This window comes from Podarcis gaigeae (assembly GCF_964106915.1).
Source record: "Podarcis gaigeae genome assembly, chromosome: 18".
In the NCBI taxonomy this organism is placed as follows: domain Eukaryota; kingdom Metazoa; phylum Chordata; class Lepidosauria; order Squamata; family Lacertidae; genus Podarcis; species Podarcis gaigeae.
The window spans coordinates 3,439,026-3,461,908 of NC_139696.1; the positions used below are offsets into that span (position 1 = coordinate 3,439,026).

The 22,883-nt window shown below is 48.6% G+C and overlaps 3 protein-coding genes across 4 annotated transcripts in view; 1 reads left to right on the forward strand and 2 right to left on the reverse strand.

Moving 5' to 3' along the window:
- GAMT (guanidinoacetate N-methyltransferase) overlaps positions 1 to 2,906 on the forward strand; it is a 218,826-nt gene extending 215,920 nt beyond the window's left edge. For both annotated transcript variants that reach the window (XM_083720716.1, XM_083720717.1), the window contains exons 6-7: positions 2,152 to 2,262; positions 2,565 to 2,906. In XM_083720716.1, the coding sequence (XP_083576842.1) occupies positions 2,152 to 2,262; positions 2,565 to 2,702 (249 nt within the window). In that variant the 3' untranslated portion in view covers positions 2,703 to 2,906. The remainder of the gene's footprint in view (positions 1 to 2,151; positions 2,263 to 2,564) is intronic.
- Positions 2,907 to 6,528: 3,622 nt separating this feature from the next.
- On the reverse strand, positions 6,529 to 16,166 carry NDUFS7 (NADH:ubiquinone oxidoreductase core subunit S7). Its single transcript, XM_083720775.1, has 8 exons — positions 16,071 to 16,166; positions 15,117 to 15,153; positions 13,289 to 13,357; positions 11,125 to 11,245; positions 10,132 to 10,311; positions 9,036 to 9,082; positions 7,989 to 8,077; positions 6,529 to 6,746 (listed from the first exon to the last, which is right to left on the reverse strand). Exons 1-8 carry the CDS (start codon positions 16,084 to 16,086, stop codon positions 6,649 to 6,651), a joined length of 657 nt encoding a protein of 218 aa, XP_083576901.1. The 5' UTR covers positions 16,087 to 16,166; the 3' UTR covers positions 6,529 to 6,648.
- Positions 16,167 to 20,288: 4,122 nt separating this feature from the next.
- The window catches only part of PWWP3A (PWWP domain containing 3A, DNA repair factor), a 13,684-nt gene continuing 11,089 nt past the window's right edge, over positions 20,289 to 22,883 (reverse strand). Inside the window, exons 6-7 of the mRNA XM_083720101.1 lie at positions 22,448 to 22,608; positions 20,289 to 21,276 (exon numbers count right to left, since the gene is read on the reverse strand). Coding sequence (XP_083576227.1) covers positions 21,186 to 21,276; positions 22,448 to 22,608 — 252 coding nt within the window. The 3' untranslated portion in view covers positions 20,289 to 21,185. The remainder of the gene's footprint in view (positions 21,277 to 22,447; positions 22,609 to 22,883) is intronic.

Consider the following 22,883-nt stretch of genomic DNA (forward strand, 5'->3'; position numbering starts at 1 on the left):
CTCGTCGGTTCCACAAGACATGGGGCTCTGCTACAGCCTGCGCCCGAGGCTCTTCGGCAACTCCGGAGGCGGCGAGCACGCCCCCCCCCGATGTTGCGCCCGGTGCAGCTGGCCCCCCCTGCACCCCCCACGCTACGCCACTGACGGCATTGCAAAAAGCGAGGCGGCTTCCTAAAGAAATATCGCAAACCCAAAAGTAAGCCCTTCAGGGCAGGAATGATCAAGAGTATTTTTTGAGCGCTCCCTGGCAGTTCCTGGGAAGGTATCAACAGGCACCGTGGCTTTCCCTTTGTTGCTGGTGATTGCAGGGCGGTCAGTTTTGAAATCCAGCAGCTCAGCACGGCAGCCGCGAATATAGGCGGGCCCTTTATACGCCCAGCTGTCCTTTGTCAACAACAAATCGTCCCTCTTTTTTGTGTTGAATACATGCTAGATGGTAATTTATGGACCTAATAGGTATCTAAAGCCATTTGCACATAACAAAATATGTATTTTATCCAAGTAATTGTTGAACTGAAATACAATTAAGAAGAAGTATATTTTTTGGGGGGGTCTCCAAGAGAGTGGGGCCCTAAGCTATAGCTTGTTTAGCTTATACGTAAATTCGGCACTGGCTGAAATCATGTGATGCGAGTTTTAATCTGTTTTTCGTTTATTGTCCTTCTTTCTTTTCGAAAGTCTTAAATCATGCCTGCCAGTTCTTCTAAATTTAATACAGTACAGAAAAAAGTTCTGAAACCATTTTGTCTCTCCCAAATGACCTCAGATATTTCTCTGCAAGGTCAAAGGAAATGGGGAGCCTCCCCATTGTCTCTTTGCTCACAAATCCTGTCTCAAGGGCACATTTAAGGTATGAATAGGGTGAGCCTGTGACCTGGATTCAGGAATTGAGTAGTCATCATAACAAAAGAGTGGCCAGCATGCCCAGGAAATTCAATCAGGTAACCTGGCAGACAGGATAAAAACAAGGCACTCGGATTTCTGTTGTAGTCCGCCTCTTCTCTGATGTACTAGGCATTGGTCTTGGGCTACCCCCTTCCGTGATGTATGTATGATGTATGGAGGGGCGGTCTTGGGTTCCAGGGTGGGCAGTGCAAAAGTCCATATAAGGGCAGGCACAGCTTTCTCCTGGGTCCTCCACCTCTCTCCCTGTTGCAACAGCTTTAATAAAAGATTAGGCTTCCTAGCTGGTTTGCTTCTCAATATGCTCTGGTTTGCCTCTTTTATTTTCTCCTACCAACAGACGTGGTTAAGGGATGCGGGTGGTGCTGTGGGTTAAACCACAGAGTCTAGGACTTGCCGATCAGAAGGTTGGCGGTTCGAATCCCCGCGACGGGGTGAGCTCCCGTTGCTCGGTCCCTGCTCCTCCCCACCTAGCAGTTCGAAAGCACATCAAAGTGCAAATAGATAAATTAGGTACCCCTCCGGCAGGAAGGTAAACGACATTTCCATGCGCTGCTCTGGTCGCCAGAAGCGGCTTAGTCCTGCTGGTCACATGACCCGGAAGCTGTACGCCGGCTCCCTCGGCCAATAAAGCAAGATGAACGCAGCAACCCCAGAGTCGGTAACAACTAGACGTAACGGTCAGGGGTCCTTTTACGAACACAGAACCTACAAAAGGACTCTCTATACGCTCTTGGGTACCCCATAAGGGAAAAGGAGCAGGGCTTTTTTTCTTATAACATTCCTAACTTCAGATACAGTGGTGCCCCGCAAGACGAACGCCTCGCAAGAAGGAAAACCCGCTAGACGAAAGGGTTTTCCGTTTTGGAGGCGCTTCGCAAAACGAATTTCCCTATGGGCTTGCTTTGCAAGACGAAAATGTCTTGCGAGTTCCTGCGGGGGTTTCCCCCCCTTTTTCTAAGCCACTAAGCCGCTTATCTGCTTATCCACTAAGCCGCTAAAAGCCGCTAATAGTGCTAATCCGCTAAGCCGTCAATGGTCTTGCTTCACAAGACGAAAAAACCGCTAGACGAAGAGACTTGAGGAACGGATTAATTTCATCTTGCGAGGCACCACTGTACAGGGATGCAACCAGCAGGGACCCCCAACCTTTCCAGGACAAAAAACCCCAGCAAGGCATCCTGGGGGGGGGGGGGAAGAGCCCCATAAAGTCTGCCATAACTCCCATCCCTCCCTCCTCTCCTGCAGGGCCATGCTTACCGCCTCCTGAAGCCCGGAGGGGTCCTCACCTACTGCAACCTGACCTCTTGGGGAGACCTCCTCAAGAACAAGTATTCGGACATCGAGAAGATGTTTCAGGTGAGAGCGAGGGAGGGCTTTGCAGGCGGGTGGAGGCCAGGGAACAAGAGCTCTGTATCTGTGCGAATTCTACTTGCTCCCGCAAGTAGACCCACCCCATAGATTTAAACGGCTCTCATCGCCATTCCTCTTCCTTGGATCGTTTTAAGAAAAAAAAAATCTCTATGGAAAACTGTGTTTTAAAATTCCCTGCTCTCTGGCACCCTCTGGTGTCGGATGCTCATAGCGCATTCAAACTGCTGGTTCTTTACAACCGCGTGTCTTGTGTGGTCTCCTCATGGCGCTTTCCTCCCGCATTTTAGGAAACGCAGGTTGAGCACCTGGTGGAGGCCGGTTTCAAGAAGGAGAACATCCACACAGCCGTCATGGACCTCGTTCCTCCATCCGACTGCAGATACTACTCCTTCCCCAAAATGATCACTGCCGCCCTCATCAAGTAGAGCTGCCAGCCCGCTCCCCGACCGGCCAGCTCTCTGAGGAAGGCCATGCTGACCACAGCAGGAGCAGCTGAGACGGTCCCCTCTTTTGTGGCCAAACAGAAATCAGGGAGAGAGATGGCCTCTCGGTTTTCGAGCCTCTGGGCACATGGACACGAGCCCTTTAGCCCAAAAAATGTTCTGTCGATCAAGAGAATTCTTTTCCACGTTGCCTTGTCTCTTTTCATCTCTGCCGAACGGCAAACTGGGTGTAACTCGGGTGCAGACAACGCATGCAGAAGGTCCGTGGATCGATCCCTCCGGTGGCGTCTCCGTAAGCAGGGCTGCGGTAGACCCTTCTCTGACTGCAAACCCCACACAGCCCCTGCCTGTCCTTCTAGATAGATGGGGTCCTGGTCTGATTCGGCGCAAGGCCGACTCCTGTTCAAATTTGCCTCTCAGTTCAGAACCATGAGGACTAGGCACATGGCTTTTCAGCTCAGCACCTGCGTGGCCTGTGGAAGGCGCCGGGTTCCATCCCCGACATCTCCATGCGGGAGAACGGCTGCCAGCCAGTGTAGACCGTACTAAGCTGGATGGATCAGTAGTCTGGCTACGTATAACTCACCAGCCTATCTTCTGCTGCTGTAGTAAAGGTAAGGGGACCCCTGACCATTAGGTCCAGTCATGGATGACTCTGGGGTTGCGGCGCTCATCTCGCTTTACTGGCCGAGGGAGCCGGTGTACAGCTTCCGGGTCATGTGGCCAGCAGGACTAAGCCGCTTCTGGCGAACCAGGGCAGCGCACGGAAACGCCGTTTACCTTCCCGCCGGAGCGGTACCTATTTCTCTACTTGCACTTTGATGTGCTTTCGAACTGCTAGGCGGGCAGGAGCAGGGACCGAGCAACGGGAGCTCACCCCGTCGTGGGGATTCAAACCACCAACCTTCTGATCGGCAAGTCCTAGGCTCTGTGGTTTAACCCACAGCGCCAGCGCTGTAACAAGGCTCTAAAGCAGGGGTCAGCAACCTAAGGCCCACTGGCCGGAAGCGGCCCGCGGGTGTTGTTTGACCGGCCCCCGAACTGAGCTGCCCGCTCGTGCGCTGGAAATTGCGTCTGCGTCTGCGCAGACGACGGAAATTGCGGCTGGGACCGATCTGGCCCATGCAAGATAAACCTTGCCGATCCCTGCTCTAAAGGAAGGCGATTGGTCCATGCAGCCTGCTGATGACCACTCTGTCTGGCAGCAGCTCCCCAAACAGGTCTTTTTTACACCTGCCTCTTTTTAAAGGCACGCGGGTGGTTAAAGCACAGAGCCTAGGACTTGCCGATCAGAAGGTCGGCAGTTCGAATCCCGACGGGGTGAAGTGGCTTAGTCATGCTGGCCACATGACCCGGAAGCTGTACGCCGGCTCCCTTGGCCAATAAAGCGAGATGAGCGCCACAACCCCAGAGTTGGCCACGACTGCACCTAATGGTCAGGGGTCCCTTTACCTTTACATTTACCTTTACCAGTAAGAACAACAACAATTTATTCTTATTATTGCCCAGTAATAATTTGTGGTTAAACCACAGAGCCCAGTGCTTGCCGATCAGAAGGTCGGCGGTTTGAATCCCCACGAAGGGGTGAGCTCCCGTTGCTCGGTCCCTGCTCCTGCCAACCTAGCAGTTCGAAAGCACGTCAAAGTGCAAGTAGATAAATAGGTACCACTCTGGTGGGAAGGTAAACGGCGCTTCCATGCGCTGCTTTGGTTCGCCAGAAGCAGCTTAGTCCTGCTGGCCACATGACCCGGAAGCTGTACGTCAGCTCCCTTGGCCAATAAAGCGAGATGAGCGCCGCAACCCCAGAGTCGGCCACGACTGGACCTAATGGTCAGGGGTCCCTTTACCTTTTTTAACCAGAGTTTGAACCCGGGGCTTCCTGCCTCCAAAGCACAAACTTTTATCCCCTGAGCAAACAGGCTGCCTTCCGAAAGTCGACCCGAACAATGCTGGGTCTCATCCCGCTCTTGCTCTCAGTTTCACATTTATATCCCAACAAAGGACCTCGAGTCAGAGTGCTTAGTTCTTTTCTCCCTCATTTAATCTTCACAACAACCCTGAGAGGTAGGTTAGGCAGAGAGCTAGCGACTGGCCCAAAGCCACCAGTTGCAAAATGTGTGAATGGGGTGTGTTTGTGTGTGTGTGTTTGTGTGTGCGTTAGTGTTCCTAGAACCTCAACTTCTGCTTTTAAAAAGAAAAGCTTCTAGTCCCCATGATGGTGCTGTTTAGTCATGTCCGACACATCGTAACCCCCTGGACCAGACCACACCAGGCACTCCTGTCTTCCACTGCCTCCCACAGTTTGGTCAAACTCATGCTGGTAGTCCTCATGATGGTAATTCAGTGGTACCTCGGGATACATACGCTTCAGGTTACATACGCTTCAGGTTACAGACTCTGCTAACCCAGAAATAGTGCTTCAGTTTAAGAACTTTGCTTCAGGATGAGAACAGAAATCGTGCTCCGGCGGCGCGGCGGCGGCAGGAGGCCCCATTAGCTAAAGTGGTGCTTCAAGTTAAGAACAGTTTCAGGTTAAGAACGGACCTCCGGAATGAATTAAGTACTTAACCCGAGGTACCACTGTATGCCTCAAACCTTTGAAGGTGACCCAGAAACTACAACTAATCCAGAATGTGGCAGCTAGACTGGGGACTGGGAATGGCTGCCGAGACCACATGACACCGGTCCTGAAAGACGTACATTGACTCCCAGTACATTTCTGAGCACAGTATACCCGAAGGAGTGTATCCACCCCTATTGTCCATCCTGGACACTGAGGTCCAGCTCCGAGGGACTTCTGGCGGTTCCCTCCCTGCGAGAAGTGAAGTTATAGGGAACCAAGCAGAGGGCCTTCTCGGTGGTGGCACCCTCCCTGTGGAACGCCCTCCCATCAGATGTCAAGGAAATAATAAACTGACTTTTAGAAGAATAATAAGGGACGCAGGTGGCGCTGTGGGTTAAAGCCTCAGCGCCTAGGACTTGCCGATCGAAAGGTCGGCGGTTCGAATCCCTGCGGCGGGGTGCGCTCCCGCTGCTCGGTCCCAGCGCCTGCCAACCTAGCAGTTCAAAAGCACCTCCGGGTGCAAGTAGATAAATAGGTACCGCTCCGGCGGGAAGGTAAACGGCGTTTCCGTGTGCGGCTCTGGCTCGCCAGATGCAGCTTTGTCACGCTGGCCACGTGACCCGGAAGTGTCTCCGGACAGCGCTGGCCCTTGGCCTCTTAAGTGAGATGGGCGCACAACCCCAGAGTCTGTCAAGACTGGCCCGTACGGGCAGGGGTACCTTTACCTTTACTTTTTTTAGAAGACATCTGAAGGCAGCCCTGTTTAGGGAAGTTTTTAATGTCTGATGTTTTATCACTTTATTATTATTATTAGTATTATTCTGTTGGTAGCCGCCCAGAGTGGCTAGGCAAACCCAGCCAGATGGACAGGCTATAAAGAATAAATGTTCACTCGATCTCCTCCCCAGCCGCAAATTTAATTCCAAATTCTGCATTTTGGCAGGGAAATATAAGGCACAAATGCCCATATCAATTTATTTATTTATTGGTTGGGGGAGGAGAAGGGGGATGTCTCTCCTGATCCTTTTGAATCTCAAAACCTGGGTGCTTTTGCAGTACGTTTCCGAGCACAATTCAAAGTGTTGGTGCTGACCTTTAAAGCCCTAAATGGCCCAGTATCCCCGAAGGAGCGTCTCCACCCCCATCGTTCTGCCCGGACACTGAGGTCCAGCTCCGAGGGCCTTCTGGCGCTTCCCTCCCTGCGAGAAGCCCTTGATTACTCTGTGAAAAGAGACAGGCCACCAAACCAATGTACTCTGTTTATCTCTCTATATAAATGCAAACTTGTAGAGAAAGCCGTGTGCAAAATGCGCTAAACCACGTGCGCCACCGTCGCTTTCGGGGCCACCAGCCGACCTGCCGTCGCTACTTCCGGTACCAAATCTGGAGTCGTTTTTCCCGCTTGATCTTGCGCTGAAGTTGCAGGATCCCGTAGAGGAGAGCTTCGGCTGTTGGGGGGCAACCTGCGAAGAAGGGGGTTCACAGTCAGACCATCACAGGGCAGAGGCAAGGCGGTTGTCCAGGCCGGAACAGCCCTTGTAATGCATAATGATAATAGAATCGTAAAGTTGGAAAGTATCCTGAGCCCAAGACCCTAAGGGATAACAATAGCAATAATGATCTGTTTTGTATACGCAGCACATCGGACTGGCTTCCCCCGGCCACTCTGGGTGGCTCCTGGAAAATTATGAAACATCAAACCTCCCTAAACAGGGCTGCCTTCAGATGTCTTCTAAAAGTCAGATAGTTGCTTATTTCCTTGACGTCTGATGGGAGGGCATTCCACAGGGCGGGCGCCACCACCGAGAAGGCCCTCTGCCTGGATCCCTGTACAGTGGTACCTCGGGTAACATATGCTTCAGGTTACAGACGCTTCAGGTTACAGACTCCGCTAACCCAGAAATAGTACCTCGGGTTAAGAACTTTGCTTCAGGATGAGAACAGAAATTGCGCGGCGGCGGCAGGAGGCCCCATTAGCTAAAGTGGTGCTTCAGGTTAAGAACAGTTTCAGGTTAAGAACAGAACTCCGGAACGAATTAAGGTTAACACCCGAGGTACCACTGAAACCTCACAACTCGCAGGGAGGGAACTGCCAGAAGGCCCTCGGAGCTGGACCCCGGTGTCCGGGGTGGACGATGGGGGTGGAGATGCTCCTCCAGGGATACTGGGCTGTTTAGGGCTTTAAAGGTCAGCACCAACACTTTGAATTGTGCTCGGAAATGTCCTGGGAGCCAATGTAGGTCTTTCAGGACCGGTGTTATGTGGTCTCGGTGGCCGTCCCCAGTCACCAGTCCAGCTGCCGCATTCTGGATTAGTTGTATTTTCCGGGTCACCTTCAAAGGTAGCCCCACGGAGGGCGCATGGCAGTAGTCCAAGCAGGAGATAACCAGAGCATGGACCACTCTGGCCAGACAGTTTGCGGGCAGGGAGGGTCTCATCCTGCGTCCCAGATGGAGCTGCCCTGCACACAGAACTGACCTGCCCCTCCATGGACAGCTGTGAGTCCAAAATGACTCTTCAATGAGGCCAGATCTCAAGTCCAAAGCCATCACCAGCCACTCCGTGTCTTGGGCTGATGGGAGTCTGAAGCGGCTGCAAGCAGAGGAAGAGCAGCCAAGGAGAGGCAGCTAGCAAAATCGGAGAACTGTAGCCCCCCCAATGGTCATCTAGTCCAAACCCCCCGTGACGCACGTCGTCTTGTTTACCTGGGACATAGATGTCCACCGGCACGATCCGGTCACAGCCACGAACCACCGAGTAAGAGTAATGGTAGTAGCCGCCACCGTTAGCACAGCTGAAAAATAACAGGACAAAAAACCAATAGAGGGCAGTCCAATGTTTTAGCCAACCTATTGTTCACTATTTCAGCCATCTTTTTGGTGCCGCAAACCCGCCCTCAGTGCTCCCGAACCTATTAAAAAACGTTATTTGGAATAGCAGTTTGCACAGCCCACAAAGAACGATAACAGTGCGATGAAATTCCAAACAGAATTGGTTGATTGCACGTGTTCAAAATCCAGTTTAAACTATTTAAATTTGATTATTTCAACCAAACGGATGAACTTTTATCCCGTGATGCCAGCTTTTCGAAATCTGATTCGCACCCCTAGCCACCCCCCCCCCAGAGGTGGTACTACTGATTTTGGGATAAAAGGTAAAGGTAAAGGGACCCCTGACCATTAGGTCCAGTCGTGACCTACTCTGGGGTTGCGGCGCTCATCTCGCTTTACTGGCCAAGGGAGCCGGCGTACAGCTTCCGGGTCATGTGGCCAGCAGGACTAAGCCACTTCTGGCAAACCAGAGCAGCGCATGGAAACGCCGTTTACCTTCCTGCCGGAGCGGTACCTATTTATCTACTTGCACTTTGATGTGCTTTCAAACTGCTAGGTGGACAGGAGCAGGGACCGAGCAACAGGAGCTCACCCCGTTGCGGGGATTCGAACCGCTGACCTTCTGATCAGCAAGTCCTAGGCTCTGTGGTTTAATCCGCAGCGCCACCCGTGACCCATGATTTTGGGATATGTCAGTTTAAACGTTTCCCTCTCCACGGAAACGTCAGGAAGTGCGTTTTGCAGGAGGAGGAAAGATTCAGTAGAGACAGCAGCAAAAGCACATCAAAGCCTAGAGTTCAAATCACGGGCGACAACCAGCGGCAGGGAGATGAATGGAGGTTATAAGCTTGAAAAATGATTACAAAGGGCACCCACTTTCCACGACGACAATAGGAAAAAAATATTTCCATTTTTCTTTACCTGCCCATGGAGACTACGTAGCGTGGCTCAGGCATCTGATCGTACACCTGTCGAAACAAAGAATTCTGGAGTCAATTCTTGTATTCTGGAGTCAAAATGAGTTGCAGAGACCTGGATCTGCAAAGCTTAGTAAGTCTGCCATGTTCAAAGTTTATTTTTATTTATTGAATCTGTACACCGCCCTTCATCCTACGATCTCAGGGTGGCACACAGGGTGGAAACACAAGATAGAAGCGCAAAATAAATTGTTAAAACAGCAACAACGCCCCCCGCCGCCGCCAAAAACACACACATTAAAAATGTCACAGGATATCAAAGGTACGACTGTACAGATTATAAACACACCAATAAATCAATACAAACTAATAATAATAATAATAATAATAATAATAGCTTCTGCCCAACGGCCGTGTTCCCTTCTAGGGATCATCATTATTATTAGTTTCTATAGTTTTATTGGTTTATTTATAATCTGTATAAGATATTCAGTTTTTAAAATGTTTGCTTTATTATGTTTTTATATATGCTGTAAGCTGCCCAGAGTGGCAGGGCTACAGAAATAATAATAATAATAATAATACAGTGGTGCCTCGGGTTACATACGCTTCAGATTACAGACGCTTCAGGTTACAGACTTCGCTAACCCAGAATTATTGCTTCAGGTTAAGAACTTTGCTTCAGAATGAGAACAGAAATTGTGCTCCGGCAGCGCGGCAGCAGCAGGAGGCCCCATTAGCTAAAGTGGTGCTACAGGTTAAGAACAGTTTCAGGTTAAGAACGGACCTCCAGAACGAATTAAGTACTTAACCCGAGGTACCACTGTAGTAGTAGTAGTAGTAATAATAATAATAATAATAATAATAATGTTTACAGTTATGCCCAAGTTAAAACAACTACCAGCCCCAACTAAACATTTAACCAACCCCAACAGAAGCAAAACAAGAGGAACCAAAATTAAAAAGCGTTTGAAACATTTCGCCTTTGGCCCTGCCCTCTGCTGGCAGGCGGCCCCCCGGAAGCGAATACGGCCCTCGGGCCAAACCAACGTCTCCCATCGTCCCTGAAAGGGCAACCTCTCGGATTCTACCCGGCCTACCTTCCGGAGGGCGGGTGCCATCTTGTTGGTGAGCGTTCCCGCCACGATCATGACGTCGGCTTGGCGGGGACTGGCTCGGAAGACCACACCGAAGCGGTCCATGTCGTAGCGAGGGGCAGCCATGTGCATCATCTCGACGGCGCAGCAAGCCAAGCCGAAGGTCATCGGCCACAAGGAGCTCTGCAGGCAGAGACGAGACGCTCAGCATTGAGATATGAGCCACTAGGTAAAGGGACCCCTGACCGTTAGCTCCAGTCGTGGCCGACTCTGGGGTTGCGGCGCTCATCTCGCTTTATTGGCCGAGGGAGCCGGCGTACAGCTTCCGGCCAGCATGACTAAGCCGCTTCTGGCGAACCAGAGCAGCGCACGGAAACACCATTTACCTTCCCGCCGGAGCGGTACCTATTTATCTATTTGCACTTTGACGTGCTTTCGAACTGCTAGGTTGGCAGGAGCAGGGACCGAGCAATGGGAGCTCACTCCGTCATTGCGGGGATTCGAACCGCCGACCTTCTGATCGGCAAGTCCTAGGCTCTATGGTATAACCCACAATTACAAATTATTACTGGGCAATAATAAGAATAAATTGTTGTTGTTCTTACTGGTAAAGGTAAAGGTAAATGTAAAGGTAAAGGGACCCCTCACCATTCGAATCCCCACAACAGTGTGAGCTCCCGTTCCTCAGTCCCTGCTCCTGCCAACCTAGCAGTTCGAAAGCACATCAAAGTGCAAGTAGATAAATAGGTACCGCTCCAGCGGGAAGGGAAACGGCGTTTCCGTGCGCTGCTCTGGTTCTCCAGAAGCGGCTTAGTCCTGCTGGCCACATGACCCAGAAGCTGTACGCCGGCTCCCTCGGCCAATAAAGCGAGATGAGCGCCGCAACCCCAGAGTTGGTCACGACTGGACCTAATGGTCAGGGGTCCCTTTACCTTTAATAATAATAATAATAATAATAACAATAATAATAATAATTCCCGCAAAGCTGCCACTCACCCGCCGAGCCCAATTGACCAAGTCGTCTAGCTTGGTGATGACGTACTCCCCCCGGCTGCTAGGAAGGTACGACTTCTTCTGAACGACGGTGCTGGCGCTCTTCTGCTGAAGCTGAGCAGAACTACGGAGGAAAGGATACCATCAGGGCACCGTTCCCTGCTGAGGAATCACAGGGTTCGGGCTAGACGACCCCCTTAGAACCCAGTTTCATGGCTCTTGTTATCACTCCAACCTTGCTGGTTTCTGACTGGAGTCCCGCATGAACAAGAGCTGGGTGCAAATTCCGGTATCGGCTGCACAGACCTATGGAACTCCCTCCCACAAGAAATTAGGCAGGGACAAGTTAGGCAGAGAGTCCAGCAAGGAGACTCCCATCCCTACTGGAGTTTCAGATGTCCGGTCAAACTGTTTTATTCCCAGTGGCCTTTGCATCGCCCTGGATGGATCTCAGATGTTTTTGGGTGGAGATATAAAATTCTTGGTGTTTAAAAATTTGTGAGTTTTAAATGTTATCGTTGTTGGAGGTCGTTTTGAGACCTACGTGAGTGGAAAGCAGGATATAAATAATCTTAGAGAAGCATATGAGATAGGAGATCCATCATCAAATATTGGAAGGGCAGTTGTCCCATGGGAGAAGGAGCCAGCAAGGACCCGAACCAACGTATTCAAACTTTCTAGTGGTAGAATCATAGAATCCTAGAGTTGGAAGAGACCACAAGGGCCATCAAGTCCAACCCCCTGCCAAGCAGGAAACACCATCAGAGCACTCCTGACATATGGTTGTCAAGCCTCTGCTTAAAGACCTCCAAAGAAGGAGACTCCACCACACTCCTTGGCAGCAAATTCCACTGTCCAACAGCTCTTACTGTCAGGAAGTTCTTCCTAATGTTGAGGTGGAATCTTCTTTCTTGTAGTTTGGATCCACTGCTCCGTGTCCGCTTCTCTGGAGCAGCAGAAAACAACCTTTCTCCCTCCTCTATGTGACATCCTTTTATATATTTGAACATGGCTATCATATCACCCCTTAACCTCCTCTTCTCCAGGCTAAACATGCCCAGCTCCCTTAGCCGTTCCTCATAAGGCATCGTTTCCAGGCCTTTGACCATTTTGGTTGCCCTCCTCTGGACACCTTCCAGTTTGTCAGTGTCCTTCTTGAACTGTGGTGCCCAGAACTGGACACAGTACTCCAGGTGAGGTCTGACCAGAGCAGAATACAGCGGCACTATTACTTCCCTTGATCTAGATGCTATACTCCTATTGATGCAGCCCAGAATTGCATTGGCTTTTTTAGCTGCCGCCTCACACTGATGGCTCATGTCAAGTTTGTGGTCAACCAGGACTCCTAGATCCTGAGCTGTTTGATAACAGAACAGTCTCCTTCGGGAAAATGGTGGACTCTCCTTCCTCAGAGGTTTTTAAGCAGAGGTTGGAAGGCCATCTGCCAGGGATTCTTTCGCCGCAACCCCTGTATTGCCGGGGGTTTGGCTGGATGACCCCTGGGTTCCCCTTCCAATGCTACAATTCTACGAGGCAGGCTAAGTTGAGAGGCGGACGTCTGGCCCAAGGTCCCCACTGAGCTTGAGGAGAGGCGATTGGAAGCGAGGTCTCCCTGGTTTGTGGCTACCCCACGGCGGCTCTCAAAGCTCCTTTCCGCCTGCCCCATGCAATCTGTTGGGAAACTGTGTATGTGCAGCTACTGACACAGAGTCAATTAAGGTTTGGCAGACAGCCAGAAGGCAATCTGAAGGAGTAAGTCTGCCTGGTGATAACAGAGACATGGAGACTGCTCCCTGATTGGTCAAGCTCTCTCAAGGGAGTGATAATTAATGGTCTACTAACTGTTAGTTCAGAGGTTCATAGTTTGTGAGTTCAGAGTGTCGGTGTAGGAGTTGTGAGTCGTGTCAGAGAGAGCTAGCGTAAGATCCATGTTCTGTTCCTGTCCACTGTATATAATAAACACCTAACTACAAGTTCCTGGTTCCTGCTTCGTCTATCCTGCCTGCAGCCAAGTCGCCAATTGCTTCCGTGGATTCTGCGTTTACTCTGCTAGGTCTGGCTAAGGTCATGCAACTAGTCAGAAAGTTGTGAAACACCAAATTGGTTTTGACAATAGAATTCCCCCAGGCTTCCCAGCAAAGAGGGGGGTATTCAGGGTTCGGCCTACCTGTCTGTGCTGTCCGTCACGGGCGTCTGATGGAGCGAGCGAGCGGGTGCGCTGGACGCCGCAAGCGGCCTGTTCGGGGAGAGCGAAAAGTTGTGGGTCGCAAAGCGGGGCTCGTGCACAGTGCTCAAAATCATCATCCCACCCAAAGTTGCAATAGCATCCTCCTTTAGTGGGGCAGAGGGACGCGGGTGGCGCTGTGGGTTAAACCACAGAGCCTAGGACTTGCCAATCAGAAGGTCGGCGGTTCGAATCCCCACAATGACGGGGTGAGCTCCCGTTGCTCGGTCCCTGCTCCTGCCAACCTAGCAGTTCGAAAGCACGACAAAGTGCAAGTAGATAAATAGGTACTGCTCCGGCGGGAAGGTAAACGGCGTTTCCGTGCGCTGCTCTGGTTTGCCAGAAGCGGCTTAGTCCTGCTGGCCACATGACCCGGAAGCTGTACGCCGGCTCCCTTGGCCAGTAAAACAAGATGAGCACCGCAACCCCAGAGTCGGTCACGACTGGACCTAATGGTCAGGGGTCCCTTTACCTTTACCTTTAAATGATATGGAGCATCAGAACAACTTAGCCACAATAAGGAAATTTTGCCCAATTCGACTATCTGTGACCCTATCTGCATAACCTAGCAATTCTAAAATATAGACATGCTTTTACTCTCGCAAGATTAAATATATTGCCCTCGGCTGTACTTGAGGGACGATTCCAAAAGATTCCCCACAAAAAACGCTTATGTCCCTGTGGAGACAGCAGTCCCAAATTGGTGGCGCATGCTCTTCTGGCTTGCCCTCTTGATAAAGCCTTGAGGAATGAGATTACCACTCCTCTTTTATTGTCCATTCCGGGTCGCCCAGCCCCTGCCCCAGTGTCCTCTCTCCGGGCAGATCAAGATGAGCAGGTGACAGCAAAGGTGGCACGGTTTTATGCTGGGGCAATCAGAATAAGACCAACTATTTGACCATTGATTCAAAACCCTAAAATGTATCTCATATAATTGACTTTTTATTTCTATTCTTTGTATATCATATTGTTGTTTTATTGCTACGGCCAATGGTGGACACAAATCAAGATTCATTCATTTGACTTGCTTCAGAGTCGGCCCGTATAGTGTTGCAGGGTTAGCTTTGCTTAGGGAACAGAAATGAAATGTCTAAAACCGGTCGCATGTCTTATTTTTAGGGCTCAGAATGATTTACGTACTTCCTCAAACAACTGCTGTGCCCAATATCATCCTGTTCAGAGGAGACCCGCTGGAACCAATGGGCACTGCTAACCTATGTACATAAATTCCAGTGGGTTTACTCTGAGTAGAACTTAGTGGGATTTGAAACCTCCCCCCCACTTCTGCCATTTACTAAATGACCGAAAACGGCATCGCTTTGCGTGTTTAGTTCATCTTTGCTCCGAAGCGTAGGGGTGGCGCTGTGGGTTAAACCACAGAGCCTAGAGCTTGCCGACTGGAAGGTCAGCAGTTCGAATCCCCGCGGCGGAGTGAGCTCCCGTTGCTCGGTCCCTGCTCCTGCCAACCTAGCAGTTCGACAGCACGTCAAAGTGCAAGTAGATAAATAGGTACCGCTCTGGCGGGAAGGTAAACGGCATTTCCGTGCGCTGCTCTGGTTCGCCAGAAGCGGCTTACTCCTGCTGGCCACATGACCCGGAAGCTGTACGCTGGCTCCCTCGGCCAGTAAAGCGAGATGAGTGCCGCAACCCCAGAGTCGACCACGACTGGACCTAATGGTCAGGGATACCTTTACCTTCAAAGAGCCGGGGGGGGGGGGGAATTGGGCTCAGTGTTCTCTAAGAGAGTGAGAATTGCCACAGGCATGCTTACCTCCAAAGGGACAGGCCTCGCGGGGCGAAGCGGGAAGCTGGAAATAAAACGACAGTGGTTGAGTATGGATTAAATTCCACAGAGATAATACAAATGGCTTTTCGCAGAGCTAAAAATGGACGCAGAGACTTTAATAGATGAGAAATTAGGAACTGCACAGAGGTAGAAGGAGGTCATCAAATAAATCAGGGAATAAAACCAGAGATTACTGTATTTTTCGCCCTATAGGACACAATTTTCCCCCTCCAAAAATGCTGGAGGAGACTTTTGAGAGTCCCATGGACTGCAAGAAGATCAAACCTCTCCATGCTGAAGGAAATCAGCCCTGAGTGCTCACTGGAAGGACAGATCCTGAAGCTGAGGCTCCAAGACTTTGGCCACCTCATGAGAAGAGAAGACTCCCTGGAAAAGACCCTGATGTTGGGAAAGATGGAGGGCGCAAGGAGAAGGGGACGACGGAGGACGAGATGGTGGGACAGTGTTCTCGAAGCTCCCAGCATGAGTTTGACCAAACTGCGGGAGGCAGTGGAAGACAGGAGGGCCTGGCGTGCTCTGGTCCAGGGGGTCACCAAGAGGTGGACACCACTAAACGACTAAACATTTTCAGTGCCTGGGGTGGGTGTCCCCTTTTTTTGTCAAGAGGGAGCATGTGCAAGGCTTTCCTAATGGAAATAATACATATGCGGCCCACCTGTTGCCATGGAGATGATATTATTATTATTATTATTATTATTATTATTATTATTATTATTATTATTATTATTATTATTATCATCATCACTTTCTGCCATCCAAGTTGTGTCATCTGCATATCTGAGGCTGCTGACCTTTCAAGTTTGGAAGGGGGGGAGCTCCTGGTCCCTTGACCCCCCCTGCCTGCCTGGGGGGGGGTCAGCCAGCAGGGGACGCCCCCCCCAAATACCCCGCAGCCCCCAGCCCAGCCCCCCCCCTCACCTGCCAAAGTCGCCATTTCTGCAGCCCTTCAAGCCACCTTCTCCCTCCCTGGGCGGAGCCAGGCGGGTGCTGCTTCCTAAACGCTCCGGGTGGGGATCCAAAGCCGCCGACGCCACAGTTCCGCCCTGCAAAGGTTCCGCTTCCGGCTCCTGGAGGCGCCGCCTGCTGCTGCTGTATGTTGCTGCTGCTGCCACCTAGCGGCGAAGGGGAGGGATCGCAGGCCTTCCCAGCTGCAGGCTTTTGCAAGGTTAAAAAGACATTATTTGAAATCAAAATACATTATTTTAACAAACTGGCTTAGGGAAGTTGTTATTGTTATTTTTTTTTAATTTATATTTTTATTTTCCATTGCATTTCTTAAAAAGGACAGAGAGAGCAAGAATTAAGCGTCATGGCATCCAAATGTTCAAAAAGAAAAAGAAAAGAAAGGGAAAAGAAAAACGATAATAAAAAACGAAAAAGACTAAATAAAAATAAAAATGTGCTTGAAATACAGCAGCTCTTTGAAATCAAGCTATAGTAACTCAAGTAAAACCAAGCTATAGTAAATCAAGCTTGGGGAAGTTTTTTATTTTTATTTTTATTTTCTGTTGCATTTTTAAAAATGACAGAGAAAGCAAGAATTAAGCGTGGCATTCAAATGTCCAGAAGGAAAAATACAAAAAAGGGGGAGAAAAGGAAAATGATAAATAATAAAAAACGGAAAAAAACAAAATAAAAATAAAAATGTGCTTGAAATAACTGCTTCCGGCTTCGATGCCGGCGCGGCCATCTTGGTTCCTGGCAGAGGCTCCCTTGCCCTTTCCTGCACATATATAGATATTTTTTTATAGCGTCCCTAGTTTTCCATCCACCAATGCATATTCCCAGCAACCTCCCTTGATGCAATCTCGCGCGCCCCAGCTTGCAACGGAAGCATGCATTACTATTTTATTTTTGCAAAAAGGAAATTAAAAGGAATATATATTAAAAAAGGCAAGCTTCCCACCGCGTCCCTGGGTGGGCTCGAACCACCAACCTTTCGGTTAACAGCCGAACGCGCTAACCGATTGCGCCACAGAGACCCAGCTGCCTCCCTGCCTGCCACCGCCGCCCTTAGCAAGGAGGAACTGCATTGCACAGCCCAAAATGCAAAAATTGCCAGTTTTTCTTCTGTGTGCAAGGTCAAAAGAAGGTTTTTATTGTTCCTAAGATCCAGAGGAGGCCAGCTGGGCTAAATCATTGTTGATTTTTTAAAAATATAATTTTTATTGATTTTAACATATAAAATAAACATATAAAATAAACATATAAAATAAACATATAAAAATAAAATAAACATATATGAAATAAAATAAACATATAAAATATAACATATAAAATATACCACAAAACCTATCACTTACACACTCTTTTTAGACTTCCATCAGCACCTCTGATGATCCACCGTTTTAACCATTTCTTATGCATTTCTAAACTTTATATTGCCTTTACATCTCTTAACAAATCATCCTTCCCCTTAATCCATTTTTGCAATACTTCCAATAATAGTCCTCACAAAACTTATTGCAAACCTATAAACATCGTCTGATCTTCACAAATACTTTTCAAATAGTCCGTAAATTTACTCCAGTCATCCGTGAATTTCTGGTCCCGCTGGTTTCGAATCCTTCCTGTTAGTTTATCTAATTCTGCATTCTTGATATTATCATCATATTTTTAAAAAATAAAATAAATAAACTGATTTTCTAAAAATAATCAAAAATAATACAAAAACAAAACAAATTGACTTCCCTGGTTCCATTATTTGTCAACAAACTGCATTTCCATTTATAACATATTTAAATCACCTATCACCCATTCATTGTAAAATTGCAAGCACTTTTAAAACCCTGCTAATAGATTAACCTGTGTGCAATGCTTCTGTATGTGAGAAAAAAGCATCTTCCGTTCTTCCGTAAATTCATTGTCTGCCTCTTAGTTTCATTGTCCGTTTTGCTGATATTATTATCTTGAACATCTTATTTTTATTGCCACAAATCACACAAGTTGATCAGCCCGTGGTCTTCTTATTCCTATAAACAAGAGCCTGTCATTTATCATTATTCCCCATGAATCAGAGGAACCTAATTGGCCTATATTTTTTATTATTATTATTATTATTATTATTATTATTATTATTATTATTATTCCCATAGGCTACAGCAAGCCATTCATTATTTACTATTGATTATGAATCGCCCATTAGCCTGATTTATAGAGCTAATGTTGGCATCGATGATAGGCACAGGTCAAATCTGTGTCCAGGGCAGCTGTTTACCAGCTCCATCTGGTACGTAGGCTGAGACCCTATCTGCCTGCGGACTGTCTGGCCAGAGTGGTGCATGCTCTGGTTATCTCCCGCTTGGACTACTGCAATGCGCTGTCCATGGTGCTACCTTTGAAGGCGACTCGGAAACTACAACGAATCCAGAACGCGGCAGCTAGACTGGTGACTGGGAGCGGCCACCGAGACCACATAACACCGGTCTTGAAAGACCTACATTGGCTCCCAGGACGTTTCCGAGCACAATTCAAAGTGTTGGTGCTGACCTTTAAAGCCCTAAACGGCCTCGGTCCAGTATACCTGAAGGAGCGTCTCCACCCCCATCGTTCTGCCCGGACGCTGAGGTCCAGCGCCGAGGGCCTTCTGGCGGTTCCCTCATTGCGAGAAGCAAAGCTACAGGGAACCAGGCAGAGGGCCTTCTCGGTAGTGGCGCCCGCCCTGTGGAACGCCCTTCCAGCAGATGTCAAAGCGATAAACAACTACCTGACATTCAGAAGACATCTTAAGGCAGCCCTGTTCAGGGAAGTTTTTAACGTGTGATATTTTACTGTATTTTTGGTTTTTATGGAAGCCGCCCAGAGTGGCTGGGGAGGCCCAGCCAGATGAGCGGGGTATAAATAATAAATTATTATTATTATTATAGCTGGTTGGTCTGCTTTGATTTATGCAATTCTTAAACTGTTTCTATTTTATGGGCTTCCGGATGTTTTGCCCACGTCAAAAAGTTTGATCTTGTTCCAGTTATTAACTTTGCTAAGTGACTTCCTCGCTTCCCCTTGGTTGAATTTCATTGCATGTCCTTTTAACGGTTTTCCAAATCTCAATTTTTATGAAATTTAACTTAAACATCCTTAGATCTTCACCTTATGGAATTAAACATATTAACTGTAATTTTCAATAAGGCTATGATTTATGTTTGTTGGTCTTGTGTGCTTGTTTGTTTATAATATTGTGAAAACTAATAATTTTTTTGGAAAAGTTTGATCTTGTTCCGGCTCCCTCCCTCCCAACCTGTTCACCACTTCGCCCCCCTCCTGAAAAAGCTGTCTATAATAAATATTCTTGAAATAAACCGCTCTATAAATCGACGATATAGCCCCATGAAGCTTACAGTTAATTTATTTAGGCCAGCGCGTTAATTATTTCGTTATCACATTAGTACCCCCGCTTTTTCCAGCAAGGACACGGTTCTTCCCCTTCCTGTTTGACCTTCATAACAACCCTGGATAACAACCAGCTATTTTTTGGACTACAACTTCCATCATCTCCTGCTATCTAGAAATATCTAGAGACCCAAGTTTGGGAAACTGGTTTAGACCGACCCCTGGCCTGACCCAGAGCTGAAAGATGGGAAAGACAAAGGTTAGATACCAGAAATTACTGTATTTTTCGCTCTATAAGACGCACCAGACCACAAGACGCACCTAGTTTTTGGAGGAGGAAAACAAGAAGAAAAATATTCTGAATCCCAGAAGCCAGAACAGCAAGAGGGATCACTGCGCAGTGAAAGCAGCAATCCCTCTTGCTGTTCTGGCTTCTGGGATAGCTGCGCAGCCTGCATTCGCTCCATAAGACGCAGACACATTTCCCCTTACTTTTTAGGAGGGAAAAAGTGAGTCTTATAGAGCGAAAAATACGGTAAATTGGGGCCTGCTTTTTTGTGTTATCGCTATGCCCCTTGCTGGCTTTCGCTGCCAGCTCCCCTCTCAGAAGCCCGGAGAAGCGATTTATGATTATTTCCAATTTGCAAACATCCGGGATGCAACACTATCCGTGTCCCTCGCTGCTGTTTTTGCAAAACATAGAGAAAGAACCCCTCTATTAAAAATAATAAAACTATTGAGAAAACAGCTCAATGGTTGCTCAGTCCAGCGTTGCAATTCTTCCAAAGGACACAAGAAACCAGTCTGTCGTGGTTTTGAGAGGTTTTATTGTTTGATTAAAAAAAGAGAGGATTTTGCACAAAAAGCGTAAAAGATGGAGAAAGGATGGAACGATTCGGTACGGGTAGAAGAAGGTGTAAGGCTGTTTTAGCTCTCATCAAATTAATAACCCCGGCGCCGGCTGGGTTTTAAAATTCATAACGGGAATGGGGATGGAAGACTGTGAACCTAACTGAGGTGATTCCTGGGGAAGCAATAGCCTCTCATTTGATGCCCCTCCAGCTTTTAGAAACCTTTGCCAAAAGCAGGGCGAACGGGATTTTAGACGACGACAGCGGAATGTACAGCAAAGTTTTTCCTCTTCGGGATCCAGAAAACCTCTGGAGGCCATTTAAAAGGGGTTAGGGGTAAAAGCGTTTCCTATGAACAACCAACACATACACATTTTTAATTTATTTTTTGCTTAACTGATATGTGGAGGTCCGCCAGGAGCAGGAGCTGGCAGGGCAGACGTCCGTTCAAAATGTTTTAGGCTACAACGTCCATCAGCCTGGGGCTGTAGTTCAAAACATTTGGTTTGCTGACACCAGGGGAGTAAGTCCACTCTCAAAGCGCCACCGGTTCCTGCACAACTCATCACCCAGGGCGCCACAAACACCGATATATTATTTATTTCTGGGCTGCTCTCAAGGCAGAGAGAAAAGAGAGGGTCTCACTGCCGCAAAAGTCCAGTTTGCTCTGACGGGATTGTTGTGGTTCTGGTATCACATGTACTTCTTACAGTATATTTGATACACACACACATATATATATTTAAAAATAAAGGCTCTTGTGTCCTATACAGAATACACACTTCCTATTTCATGTCACAAGTCTGATGTAGAACTTGTTGTGTGTCCTCCCGGACGGGGACGAGGGGAAAAGGCTTCACAGGCTAGCTTCCGGATGAGGCCTCTTGCTCTGCAGATTTCTCTTCCTCTTCTTTTCTAAGATTTCTTCCTCGAAGATTTCTCTTTCCCTGAAGACAGGAAAGGGAGTGGGACACACAACAAAATTAATACAGTAATGGGTGGAGAAGTTAACGGAGGCTCGTCTTCAATACCACAGCAACAGCAGACTAAATTTTGCTAAAGACGTGGGCATTTGGAATGATATAATAATTTATTAGATTCAGGTGGGCAGCCGTGTTGGACTGACGCAGTCAAAATAAATTTAAAAAAAATAAGAAATTGTCCAGTAGCACCTTAGAGACCAACAAAGTTTGTTCTGGGTATAAGCTTTCATGTGCATACATGAGGACGTTTGAAGAAGTGTCCATGCAGACGAAAGCTTATACCCGGAACAAACTTAGTTGGTCTCTAAGGTGCTACTGGACAATTTCTTATTTTTTAAAATAATTTATTATTTATACCCCGTCCATCTGGCAGGGCATCCCCAGCCACTCTGGGCGGCTCCCAACAGAATATTAAAAACACAATAAGACGTCAAAAACTTCCCTAACAGGGCTGCCTTCTGATGTCTTCTAAAAGTCAGATAGTTGTTTATTTCCTTGACATCTGAAGGGAGGGCATTCCACAGGGCGGGCACCACCACCGAGAAGGCCCTCTGCCTGGTTCCCTGTAACCTCACTTCTCGCAGGGAGGAAATTGCCAGAAGTGCTGCTGTTTCTTTACCTGAATTGCTCTGACCACAGATGCATTTGTGGAAAACTCATGGAGTGTATGATTAAGCCAACTGGGGACGCAGGGTGGTGCTGTGGTCTAAAGGTCGGCGGTCTGAATCCCGATGGGGTGAGCTCCCATTGCTCAGTCCCTGCTCCTGCCAACCTAGTAGTTCGAAAGCACGCCAGTGCAAGTAGATAAATAGGTACCACTGCGGCGGGAAGGTAAACAGCGTTTCCATGCGCTCTGGTTTCCGCCACGGTGTCCCGTTGTGCCAGAAGCGGTTTAGTCCTGCCGGCCACATAACCCGGAAAGCTGTCTGCGGACAAGGGCCGGCTCCCTCGGCCTGAAAGCGAGATGAGCGCCGCAACCCCATAGTCGCCTTTGACTGGACTTAACCGTCTAGGGGTCCTTTACCTTTACCTTTTTTTTAAGCCACCACAACTAGAGGGGGGACCCAGCAATACTCTCCCTTTTTTGCAAGTTTCCCAAAAGCTGTTATGGACAAGAAGCGATGGAAGGTGTTACCTTTGGCTCACCAGAGGCCCTCTCAAGTATATCTCTTCCGCTTTCTTGTAGTCGATATGGTCCACGGCTGAAATGGCGTAGATGATGGCCTGGGGGCGAAGAGAAAGAATATTTGCAAGTATGTTTGACACAGGGACGCGGGTGGCGCTGTGGGTTAAACCACAGAGCCAAGGACTTGCCGATCAGAAGGTCGGCGGTTCGAATCCCCTGAGCTCCCGTTGCTCAGTCCCTGCTCCTGCCAACCTAGCAGTTTAAAAGCACCTCAAAGTGCAAGTAGATAAATAGGTACCGCTGTGGCAGGAAAGTAAACGGTGTTTCCGTGCACTGCTCTGATTCACCAGAAGCGGCTTAGTCCTGCTGGCCACATGACCCGGAAGCTGTACGCCGGCTCCCTCGGCCAATAAAGCGAGATGAGCGCCACAACCCCAGAGTCGGC